At 37.3% G+C, this 12,917-nt stretch overlaps 1 protein-coding gene across 1 annotated transcript in view; it reads left to right on the top strand.

Annotated features, from left to right (window-relative positions):
• LOC131037514 (AUGMIN subunit 2) overlaps positions 1-12,017 on the top strand; it is a 158,746-nt gene extending 146,729 nt beyond the window's left edge. The window contains exon 6 of the mRNA XM_057969674.2: positions 11,309-12,017. Coding sequence (XP_057825657.2) covers positions 11,309-11,698 — 390 coding nt within the window. The 3' untranslated portion in view covers positions 11,699-12,017. The remainder of the gene's footprint in view (positions 1-11,308) is intronic.
• Positions 12,018-12,917: the final 900 nt, after the last annotated feature.

Below are 12,917 nucleotides of genomic sequence, written 5' to 3'. Positions count from 1 at the left end.
AGTTACTTCCTGGCGGATGATGCAAGTGGACATAGGAATCACAAACTCTGACCTCGCCGGGTCCTCTTCCAATCACTCCTCTGTGAGGTAGTCCTGCGTACTCAAAGCTCCTGATCAAGGCATATATGACGTATGAACTCATGTGGAAGGACTTGGTAGCTTTGAGTCTCCTCAACTGTATGTCCAAGCAATGACTAATCATCCTAGCCCAATGAATTGTTCCTTTTCCCTGAACTATCAGTTGGATGAAGTAGAACATCCACTTCTCAAAGTAGAAGGCTTGAGGGGCTCCTGTGACTCGGTTGAGCATTGTAATCAAATCTCTGTACTCCTCCTGGAAATCAATCCTATGTGGTGTGTTCGGGATCTTGCTCAGGCGAGGACGACTCTTGAGTAACCAGTTCTTGTTGATGATGCTTAGACAAGCATCTGGATCATCTTCATACATGGACCTGGCTCCTTCTATGCTCTTGTAGACCATATCTCTGTGCTCTGGAAGATGGAAGGCCTCACTTATAGCCTCTTCTGAAAGATAAGCTAAAGTGTTTCCCTCATTGGACACGATCGTTCTGGACTGAGGATCATAATGACGAGCACACTTGATCATCAACTCATGGCACTGAACTGGTGGAGGGAAGCCGGCCGCCTTAATGATGCCACTTTCAATTATCCTCCGGGTGACAGGCGATGGCTTGCCAATGTAAGGGACCTCTCGAAACTTCTTCGTGCTGAAGTTGCCCAAGTTGGTATCTCCAATGTTGCTCCACTTAGACACGATCTTGGTCTCCAGTTCTTCGGTCTTTTGATCTTCCTTCATGAGAGCTGGACGACTGGTGGATGCTCCCGCCTTCGGGGTCACCATACCTACACAACATTTCATAATAAGTAACAGATTTTGCAATGTATAACATAGATTAGATTAATTGTAGGAAACTTCATGATAAATCCTTGAGTTATCATTTCCTAAAAAACGATTGAGCTATTGGAATTCAAAATTTCAAAATTCAAAACTTTAAGGCTATGACGATCAAAGTTCAAAATTAAAACAAGGGATCTTGCCAAACAAGGGATCTTGCCATACCTTATTTGAGAGTTAACTCTAAGATGCAAAACAAGAAATTCGCTTAGGCACAAATCAAAATTTGAAGCTTTCAACGTAATCTTTCTCAAGCGAATGTCCACCTTAGCAATTCGCCACCTTTGGAGGGGGGTCTTCAATGTCTTTGATGATAGCAAGTTCGCCTAACTTAAAACTAAGTTCGCACTCCTCTTTTGATGATGTTCGCACCACCTTGATCTAGGTGAAATTCGCTCCACTTTGAACACAATTCGCACTTCTCCAAAATCGCATATGAATGAAGGTAAAAAATGATGATTTAAAAAATGAAATTTTCACCTCCCTTTATAGGCGCTTACCCTCACATTGACCTTAGGCCGACTTGGTAATTTAAAACAAGTTTTAAATAAATTTAAAGGCCGACTTTTATAAAATAAAACAAATAAACCCCAAGCACCCCATTTTTTATTAATAATTAATTAATTTAATGCCTTTATAATTAATTTTTTCGATTTTTTTTTTTTATAGGCAAAATTAATTAATAAATGTTTTGCGCTATTTTTAAATGCTATTAATTAAATATTCAAATTTTATTGATCTTTAGCATTTAATATAATTTAAAAATTGTGTTAGCGCCAAAACTTGGAAGTTGAAAAATACGAACCATATCGCTCTGGTCCCTGGGAGAGGGACAGGAGCGAATTGTCATCTTAGCCTTGATTCCTTTGCCTTTTATGTTCACGACCATCATCTCCACGTTGAAACTAGCATGTTCGTTGGGAAACTCGAGCTTGATTGACTTGATTTTGTAGATGAGTGCCTCCTAAGGTTAATATCGCCCTGGTCCCTTGGTGAGGGACAGGAGCGAACCTTGTGTTTTCTCCTTGACCTTTGCTTCTTTGATCACCAATCTTTATCATGAGGCAAGCAATGACGTTATCCCTTCGTTCCATGCTTACTTTATTTGTCCTTAACAAGGCATTTTGATGTTTGAATGGTTTTCGCCCTGGTCCCTTGGTGAGGGACAGGAGCGAACCTTGTGCTCTGGCCTAAATTTGTCGTTTTTACACCTTGGCCTCTTGTTCATCGCCTTCCAAAATAACGTCCTCGATCTTGTGTACCCTTGCTTTGTCATGATTTTGAAGGAAAATAAGTGATTTAATGAAAATCGCCCTGGTCCTTGCCTGAAGGACAGGAGCGATTTAGCTTCTTGGCTCAATTTGATCACCTTTTAACGTTTAACTTCCTCGTATATCATCTTCTCAAGACACCTTAGACTTTGTGCAACCTTGTACGTCCTTGACTTAGCGTGATTTTTGAAGGATTTGGCTAGTGTAATGAATATCGCCCTGGTCTCTGACTGAGGGACAGGAGCGATTCTAGGTATCCTGGGCTCATCCTTGTTCTCATCAACTTGCAATTGCCTTCACAATGTAGAATGAGGTCCTTTGATCCCTTTTGAATGTACGAAATGTGATAATCATTCAAAACTTAAGCCTCCATAAAAATTTCGCTCTGGTCCCTGACTGAGGGACAAGAGCGCCTAGGCCAATATGAAGTTCATTTTGGTGTCTTGTAATCTTCAATTTGTCTTCAACGAGTTCATTACACCTTCTTTACTTGCTTCAAACTCAAAACTTGCTTGATCTTTGCCCAAAACATGCCTTATGAGGAAATTCGCTCTAGTCCCTGGGAGAGGGACGGGAGCTACCACTGAATTTCGCCCTGGTCCCTGGCTGAGGGACAGGAGCGATTTAGCTTCTAGGTCCAATTTTCTTCACGAAGGCACTTCCAAATTATATTCAACTGATGAAACATATCTCCTTTGATCTCCTCAAATCGTCAAATTATTCAAATCTTGCAAGGACAAGGCAATGTTGGATTTTAAGCTTCGGTCCTTCACTGAGGGACAGGAGCGATTTTTGCTCCTGGCACATTTCCGTGTTTGTGAAATTCTTTAAATTATATTCAATGGCAAGAACATGCCTCCCTTTATTACTTCCAATCAAAAATTCGTCTTGATCTTGCAGAGACAGTAAAATTTTGAGAAACAAGCTCCGGTCCTTCAGTGAGGGACAGGAGCGATTTTGCTTCTACAGGCCAAAATATCAAGATTTCATGAGTTTAATCACTTCACAAGGCAAAAACAAGTCATTTCCAACGCCCGGGATCAACTATCAAAATTCTCAAAATTTGGTCAAAATCACTCAATCGGACAAAAATCAAAGTCTCATCATTCACACTTAGACAAATTTGGACTCTGCATTCAAAATTCCAATTGAAACTAGACCAACTCACTTAGCCTCTGGCGAATTCACTTCATTTCAAAACTGCATCCTAAAAGAGGAAGCTCAAAAAAACTCTCAAGATTGACTAGACTCTGGCCTGAAAACACAGAAACGGAAACCCTAAGGCTCGACCCTAATCCAGACAACTGACACACTAAACCAAAACCCTAAAAAAAAGGGAGAAAAAAGGCGAGCAAAACGAGCAAAAAGAGGGGGTCCCCATTTTAATGGGGCGATGTGTGAAATGGTCACAACAGGGACCAAGGGCCTAAGTTTGGGGATGGCGGGAGGGGAGGGGGGGTTGGTGGGGTGGTGGTGCTGATATTCATATAGTTATACATATACATATAGTACTTGAAAAACTAGTTTTGAAAAGATGTATGGCAGTATAACAGTATAAGAATTACATTTCAAATGAAACTTTAGGAAATTTGAAATGCTAAATCTAAATACCAAGATTTCTTCAATGCTAATTGTGTTATTACGTGGAGCCTAATCAGACTCGGAGGTTAAATTTTCCCTACTTCTATCGGTGCGGTTTCCCCCTATATTTTTCGACGGGGGTTTGGGGGCAGCGCCCCCAAGTTGGGCTCAAGGGGCATCACCCCCTATTATTTTATAAAGGCATCGGGTGTTATTTTTCTATTGGCCCACGTCCAATTAGGGTTACCCCTTAACCCCCCAAAAAGTCACTTTTTAAATTTTTTTTTAAAATTTAATTTTAAACATTGCATATACGTGGGGGTGACAGAGATGTTTGGGTGTCTCCCCGTCTCCGGCGACGCTTGGGTGGCAGTGGCGGGACGGCGGGGAACGTCGCATCCCCGTCTCCAAGACGCGGCCAAAAAGGGGGGGGGGACGCATCCCCGTGGAACATATAGAGCTTGGAAAAATACTAACTCAAAGAGAAACATCAGAAATGAGTTTGTTCATGAAAATTATGAGTGTTTTTAAGTTCCAAAAAGTTAAAACCATGTCCGAATAGCAAAATACTTGAGAAAATTTGAATTCTGCAATATGTATGAGTCAAAAATATGAAAATTGATTGTATAGGCTGTAGCCAATGAAAAAATACGTACCTCCCCACAATCCACCAAAAAAAAGAAAATAAAATAAAATTGCACCTGATTATGACTTTGGATGATTGAGATATAGTCTTCCAAAGCTGAGGTGCAAACTAAAAACTGCCAGCAGAGAGTGGTCCTTCGAAACCCATTTGAAAATGATGATGTTAACATTTCATACAATAGCACCAGCACTGCATAGCAACAAACACCTTTGAGTGTAGGTACAGAAGTACAATGGTAAGACTGTATGGATTTTAACAAATTTTATATGGATCTAGGGGTGATGATGTTTTTTGGATGCAATGTCAGGATCCACTGGATGCCGAAGTGCTCCAAAAGATATGCTACCTGCAAACTCAATTAAGCAAATGTTGAGAAAACCTAGTTGTAGATTAGCTTATTGGAGTCTGATTTGAGCAAAACAAAAGCCTAATTTGATTTTCTTGAGCCTCTTGGACACAATTTAGTTAAGAATGATGCATAATGTGCAAAAAGTTAGCTTACACCCAAAGTTATGAAATCCACTCTTTGAAGTTCTAGCAATAGATTTTTTTCATCAAGGGTTTTGATACCATGTTATATTGTGAAAAGAAGCAAGAAACTATTCAAGATCTACTGCAATATATAATAGACCTATTATAACAAATGAGCCTAGAATCAAAATAGTAAATAGAGGGAGTTACCAGCAATACAAGAGATATACAAACAGCATAAAGGAAAAACTCTCTCCATCACCTAAAATGAGTGATGGGTGGAATATATATATAGAGATATAAGGAAGGCAAATACAAACAATAGGAGGAATAATTGTAACTACATTAAATAGGTGGGAAATACAGGAAAATGGCTACACCTACTTGGCAAAAGACAAACAAATGGTTAAGAAAGGTGGCATTTAAATCCAATAGAACAAGCAATTTAAACTACCAAGAATGGCTGGGAGTTATACATGTGTCTCTTATGTAAGATGCCACGGCAAGCTTAAATATGTTTAGGAAGAAGAAATATACCCAATTCTAAGGGAATTAAAAAATTTACTCTAAAAATGGATACATGTAATCAGCACACTGAAGTGTCTGATATCAGAAATTGAAACAGAGTCTGATCAATCGCTGCATAATACTATGTATCAAAGAACTTAACTGATTTCAATGGACAATGAATAGGTCAATTTCAACCTTGGAGAAAGCAAATGGATATTACTGCTAAAAAGCCACCATCCAACAACCATTGTTTGCTGTGTACTGGTCAATCGGAGTGCCTTTAAAGTTCTATTATAATTGTAAATAGAGTGCAATTACCACCTGGTGGTCAATGAGAAGTCGTCCAGATTTCTTTAGTGTTTGTGTCTTCCTTCTAATGTCTTGTTTCTTCCAACTACTTTGAGTTCTCTTTAGTGTCACAAAGGCATGAACGTTCCTTGGTTGCCTACACTAGAAGAAGTTATTGAGAGATATGTTGAACACAATGTACCACTAAGAGGGGGGTGAATCAATGGTTCCTAAATTCTTTTCCATTTTACTACAACCTTAGAATACCGGTTATTATCCTAAGCACTAAACAATCAAACCGGTAACACAAATGTGGATACCAAAAGAGACAAACACACAAATGCAACCCATAACATCAGATGTACGAGGAAAACCCAATGTGGGAAAAACCTTGGTGAGAAATGCTGCTGGAGACTACTGCTCCAATCCAGCCTCACAAGTGAAACAATGAATTACAAAGATTTAGGGCACCAACCCAAGGAGCACCAACCCCTGCACCAAGCTCCAACTTGGTGATGTATATTGAAATACAATTTTGATACAGTTATAGCGACTGGTTGCAAATGAGTTCTGCAATGCTAAATAAAATAGATTCCTGTCTATTAACAATCTCCTCTTCTTCATTGGATCTCACATTGTCGGTTATCAGTTTACTCTCTCTGATTCTTGGCATCTCTTCTTCCTCTCTCAGCCTCACAGCATACTATGTCACACTTGAATGCCTTCTTGATCAATCATACCTCACCAGTTAGCTTAACTGTTAGACCTACAACAGTTTACCGGTACTCTGTCTCTGTCGGTTAAACCCTTTCATTGGTTCGATTGCAAACTCACTCTGCAACTTTCTTAGAATAAATTCTAAGGAAGATGATCTCTTTCTTTGCTCAAGCTCTCTTCTCTCTTCTTCTTCACATCAAGCATCACGGATTTTTGTCTCGAGCTCACAAAATATAATCTAAGATCCCCGCCAAAAACCGCATTCAAACAATGTCGTGTTAGGTTTTTCCTTCACCAACTCGATCCATCTTTGATTTGATTCAATTTGCTTTTCCAGGGATATGATCTTCATGTCATCAATCAACACCACCAAAGTTTCGCATTCCAATGTGTGTTTTCTAAATTTGGAGGTCTGCACCATGCTTTTCTACTTTTCTCTGTCATACGCCATTAATGGCTCGGTTGTTTCCTTCAGCAATCGGGTACAAAGATCAGATCTTCTTGTAGGATCAGTTTAGTCGTTTGCTAGCTTGTCTTCCTCAAGCCGCAATCCTCTGGCATCCCCCGTGACTTGCAGGTTTTTCATAAAAGTCGACCTGTTTGCTGACTTGTTACGTCGATGCACACTCCACCGACTTGTGCAATATCACCACCTGGCATCTAGCTATCATGTTTGTCGACATCCACCTCTGCTTGGTTTGCTATGTCGGTTTGACATTCTTCGTTGACCAAGATTGACTACCGGTTCAACATCTTACTGGTATAACTAACAAACATCCTCTTTACCGGCAGCACATTCACCTGACAATTCATCTCGCCTTCCGGTATGTCTTCATGCCATTCTTTTTGTTCTGCTCACCGAGTGTTGTTGTGATTTATTTAACATTCTGCCTCTTCATCACAAACAAAACAGCCAGCCTTGATACCGGTCTATGCCTTACCGGTACTCCTGCTTTATCGACAGATGACACAATTCATGTGTACTGGTACCCTTCCTTCTATGTGCTTACTCATAAGTGGATTGCCATCATATGTGTTACTTTTCTTATACCGGTCACCACTTCTTACTTATCGGTGACCTTGCCAAACCAGTTGACATCAATGACAACTTAATGCCAATAATGCCAACAAGACAGGGAGTCAAACCTACCTAGTCTAGATGAAATTTTAGATGGAGGGGCAACCAATCAACAACTGGAGTTGGTGGCAGGAGTTAGGGAGAGGCATCGACATGACTTTTGTTCTTTTTAAAGCATTGTAAGCACTAAATACTCTTAGGCTAAGCCATAGAGTTTGCTCAATTTTATTATAGAAATTCTAAATTCTGTTCTATATCACCATTAAACATGCCTGTACATGGTTGTACAGTTTGGAATAGCACAACAATGAAATGCTGGGATCACTTTTGCAGCAGGAGTCAGGTTTTCCAGATGACTGACATTGAGGGTGTTCTAGATAAGCAGGTTGCAGCAGTGTCAGTGTTAGGTCTGCAGCAACTCACATTTGGTTTTAATCTTGGTAGATCATGGTTGTTGATTTCAAATTGATGGTCAATGATTGCAGCTTCTGTTCCTTATGCTTCACCTTACCTTACCTCCCACGGACTTCCTGGATCATCGGATCAAATTTTGAAGTTGATCATGTGGCTGTGATTCCAAGGATTTTTTCTCAGATTTGTTTTATTTTCTTTATAAACAATTATGTAGTTGCTTTACATTAAGCCTTTTAAGTTTTCTTAAATTTTTTTTTTAGTATTGTAGTTTTATAAACTATTATTAATATCTAATATATTTAGGCTAGATTTTAATTTTTAAATTCATCTAAATTTTAATATTTGTAATCTTAAGTTTAATTTAATATATTTAAATAAAAAAAAATTCAGTTTATATTATTTGAATTTTTTCGTACATTTTATCTGTTGATGAACTTCTGAAGTCCCTCTTCAAATAACTCCATAAACATGGACCTTGTGACATAATTGTTAAGGATCCGCTGGCACTAGTCATCTGACTGGACATAATTGACCATTGTGTTTGATGCTCGTCAGTTCCCTTAAGAATTTCTGGAGGTCTTTGATGGAATTCTTAGCATGCGAGACGAGGATGCCAAATAGTTTGACAATTAAAGATTGACCAAGAAGATTATTGCCTGTAGCTTGAGGTCAGCTTTAGAGTCCCTCGTGTAATTGGAACTCACATGGGGCAGATTGGACAATAAAAGTGGAGGAAAAGGATTCTTTTAACTGACCTGCCTATACAATTCTGTTGTAGTAGATATGATATCTAGTAAAGGAAAGCTGATGCAATAGAAGGGCTATTACTTGTTGATCCCTTAGGAATATGCTTTGAGACTCTGGTTATGGGAAGGGGTTTCACATTACAAGTAACTTTTGAAGGATTGCCAGAAAACTCTTGAGGCATTTTGAAGCGACCCTGAGAATTCCCCCCATAATTTGATGTTACCTGGGGCAGATTGGATGATAAAAATGAAAAGAGGGTCCACAAAATTGACCTACTGCTGCAAATCTCTAGTGGACCTGTTGAGAGCAGAGAAAAGATGATACAATGAAAGAGGAGCTTGTAGTTATTAATTCCCCGTGTAATGTTCTTTGAGACTCTGACAGAGAGGAGGGATTTTATATCGCAATTAATTTTTTAAAGAATTCCAGCAAAGCTCTATGGGGACATTGTTCCTTCCACCGCCCTCTAATGCTTTTCTTTTAAAGTTTGTCTATCAAGTATTAAGATCAGTCAAAGTAAATTGTCTTGATGGCTTGATTTAGTGTAGCAGTATTAGCCCAGGGAGATTGGCTGAACACTCACTCAGGTTATCACTTATATTTTGACATGCTTTTTAAGACCTGTTGATGGCTTTTGGCTCAGTCCAGAACATAATTTTCAAATTTCATTACGATGTTTATGTCATGTCCCCTCTTTGAAACTAGAGACTTTGACCAAATGCCATTATCGAAATACATACCTCAGTGAATAAGGAGCAGTGAATAAGCCTATAATATATGACAACTGTAGAGAAATTGTCATTGATGTCAAAGAATTAGCACCTACTCATAGCAGCAAATATGAAGAAAACTAATGAATAATTACTATATATATATATATCTATCTGTAATATGCATATTCTACAATATAGAATACATATTCACTTTGAAGACTCAGCTATACATATTCTACAGTCAGCAGTATATATAGAGACAACACTACATAATCTCAGTCTGTTATGGCAGCGAATATATATACAGACAACAGAAAAGAGTATAGTCTCAGAATGACAATAACTGTCAATAAATACAGTAAACACACTCGGCATCAATAATATAATAATATAATATTATAAAATATTATATTATCAGATTGCAGAAACTATAATATATATACAGCATCAAAACTAGTAATAAATATGATAATATTATTAAGCATTGTGTAAAGGATATTCAAATATTTCCTCTTGCTAACCAACAAAGGTATGTTGACCAGTTCCAAAGATACCGTGGCCAGTAAATCTTATATTTGGACAAGTCAGTAAACACGTAAGTCACATCTGGACAGAAATACAAAAATCATATTTTGAAAAGACTAGTTACAAAATGACTCCATGAAGAGATATGTTTGTGAATTGATGCGATTTACTTTAGACATTTGTTGCGATTCCTTAAAGAAAGGATATGACTATATTAAAAAGGTCATTCACTTCAAAAACAATCGAAATTGCTATACTATGATATAACAACAGAATTAGTAAATATGTTAAGATTTATTAACTCAGTAAAATCAGTTTAGTATATTCTTAATAATTAATATAAAGATGTGCCCTTTCGATGAAGGGATATGAGCGCTATATATATAAAGGGAACAAATCAGACCAGAACGATGATTAAGTTACAGGCAGTAACATCCTTGTTCTGGATGGTATGCGTGGGGAGGTATGCTCAATATGTATGCTTAATAGAATTTAATAGTAATATCAATATATGAATATTAATATAAATATTATTAAATATTTATAGACTGCAATATGTATGATAGTCATATTTAATATCATATATAGTGGCAGACCAGATCTGATGCATGTCAAATCTGTCTGCCTTTACAACTTCTAGATAGACTAATAATTAGTGTTTAGGCAATGGTAGTGTTAATAATTTATGTCAGATATATATATAATGTTTGATCAGACAAATAACAATATTAGATTGTAAAATCAGTATAAGAGTGGAATTACTTAAAAATATTCCTGCCATTACTACTAGTAACTAAGGAGAGGTGATGGGCTTGTTTCCAAGAGGGGCAGTCTAAATCCAGTCAATAGGTTGTTTCCCAAGAGAGGGTGGGGATCAGCGACCCGAGAACCTTGAGGATAGGGTCCAAAATGGGGTAAGGGCTTAGATCTGTAAACTTTGAGGGAAGCCTATTGAAATTGGTATGAAAGCACTTGGCAACATAGTCATTCTCTTCCTCTTAGACTGGAGTAATGCAAGGGTTAAAGGCCATAATTGTTGAAGTTAATCATCTTAAATTAATTAATGAACAATTTACTTATCAATCAATCAAATCAATAGAATATGGAACGACACACATTTGATTATTTTTGCTGAGCCAGTTTCTTATTTTAACTAATCCAAGTCATATTGAAATAAGATTGATTACGATTAAACAGGGGACATTACAGTTTAGCATTGTTTTGCAACTCTCTTGATATTCTCTTTACTCCACATACATTTATGTTTGCACCATTGCCTATTATACTGCATTATTTCGCATGAAGTCCTGATAATGAAAATCTGTTGGGAATGTTATGCTATTTCTATTCCGAGCTACTTTTTTGGGGAAAATGAAAATACTATACAGAACTTGAATAAATTAAAAATTCTTCTTTATGACTTCTGCACAGGAAATACTGCGACCAATTCCAGTTGCCTTGGCTTCTTGCACACGATACTTTGAAGCTGTTTCTGCAATGAGAGAATCAATTGCTGATCTTCATAAGTCACGTGTTGGTTCTTCATGTCCTGTTACACCATTGAAAGAAGCATCCTGGATGTCAGATCAAGGAGATTCTGTATGTGCAACTCCTCCACCTTGGAATGCAACTTACAGTATGGATGAACCAAGCTCAGATGATGTTGTTATTCGTAGTCGCAAGAGACTTGAACAGTTGGAATCTTTGGGCGAAAATACTGATTTTGGAATGCCAACTAATGCTGGGCAGCCTGATCATGATAGCTTGAAGCAAAGACGATTATCATGGCCTCCTCAAAACATTGCTCGTAATATGGCTTAATAATGTAGATATATTGATTTATATTGATATTTGTTCTCTGTTAATCATCAAGTGTCCTGAACATGTCTGGAGTGACTTACTCTACTATTAGTGTTGTCAGTTAATCTAACACAGAAAATCCAATTTATAGCTTAAGTTTTTTTTGTTTGGGAATGCGCCATCCATTTGTGTGTTTAAAGCGTTGCTGGATATTGTCCATACTTTGGCATTGTTTTTTAAGTTAAAGGAATTCATTTCTCACTGTATTGTTACTATTGAAATGGGACAGGTGTGATATAAAAATTCTATTTTACCATAATGGAACAGAGAACTTCCTATCTGAAGGTATTGGCAGGTTATATATTTGCAGTCTTTGAGTAAAGTGATCATAATGGAACAGAAAACTTCTTTTCCAAATAGTAAATAACGGTATTCATCAGTGTTGGCAAGTTATATTTTTTGCAGTATATGAGCAAGGTGATCTGAGGGGACATCAAACTTCAAAGTGATGTTCAAACAGAAATTTTGAAAGGAAAATGAAGTGAAAGAGACTGTAATTGCTGACTGCATTTTACTTATTATTCTTCTACAGCTCATAACAAATTATTTACTTGGATGTCCAGTTTGGCCCCTATCTAGTTTTTGTATCATTCAAATTATTTAGCCTAGGCTCTGAAGTCTATCTCTCCTATGAATTCCAAAATATTAGAGTTAACAATTATCTACAACAAAGGTTAGAAAAATAGTAAATACATGTGTGTTCTTCAGCAACCAACATCAATTTTTCTTTAATAACTAAATTTTAGGTGCTTATCAAATTAGAAATTGAGGGTTCCATGAGCAAAAATACATAGGAAACTGATCCAAAGTTAAAGAACTGTGATCAACAAAATTTACATTATGCTTAATTTTGAGGATGTCAAACTAGTGTATGAAAGAGACAAAGCTTCTTGTTATGTGGAAGTCCAAAATGCTACTAGATGAAACTACGCTTGTGAAGCCTGATTTTAGAATGAAGGAATATATGCATCTATATGATTTGAATGTTGAATGTGTTAATTTTGTGGATCAGAATTAAAATTTATCTTCTTCTATGTATTATCTATCACTGAATTGTTGTATAAATTTGATTGTCTTCTTTTATGTTGCAGGAGAGGAGGAGCATTTTTATTTCAAATGTCCATTCTCACATATTTCATTTGGTATATGTAGTGGGCTGGGTACGATCAAGCAATGCCTT

Source organism: Cryptomeria japonica, chromosome 6 (genome assembly GCF_030272615.1).
Source record: "Cryptomeria japonica chromosome 6, Sugi_1.0, whole genome shotgun sequence".
NCBI classification, from domain to species: Eukaryota; Viridiplantae; Streptophyta; class Pinopsida; order Cupressales; family Cupressaceae; genus Cryptomeria; species Cryptomeria japonica.
This window is presented reverse-complemented; position numbering and strand designations above follow the sequence as displayed.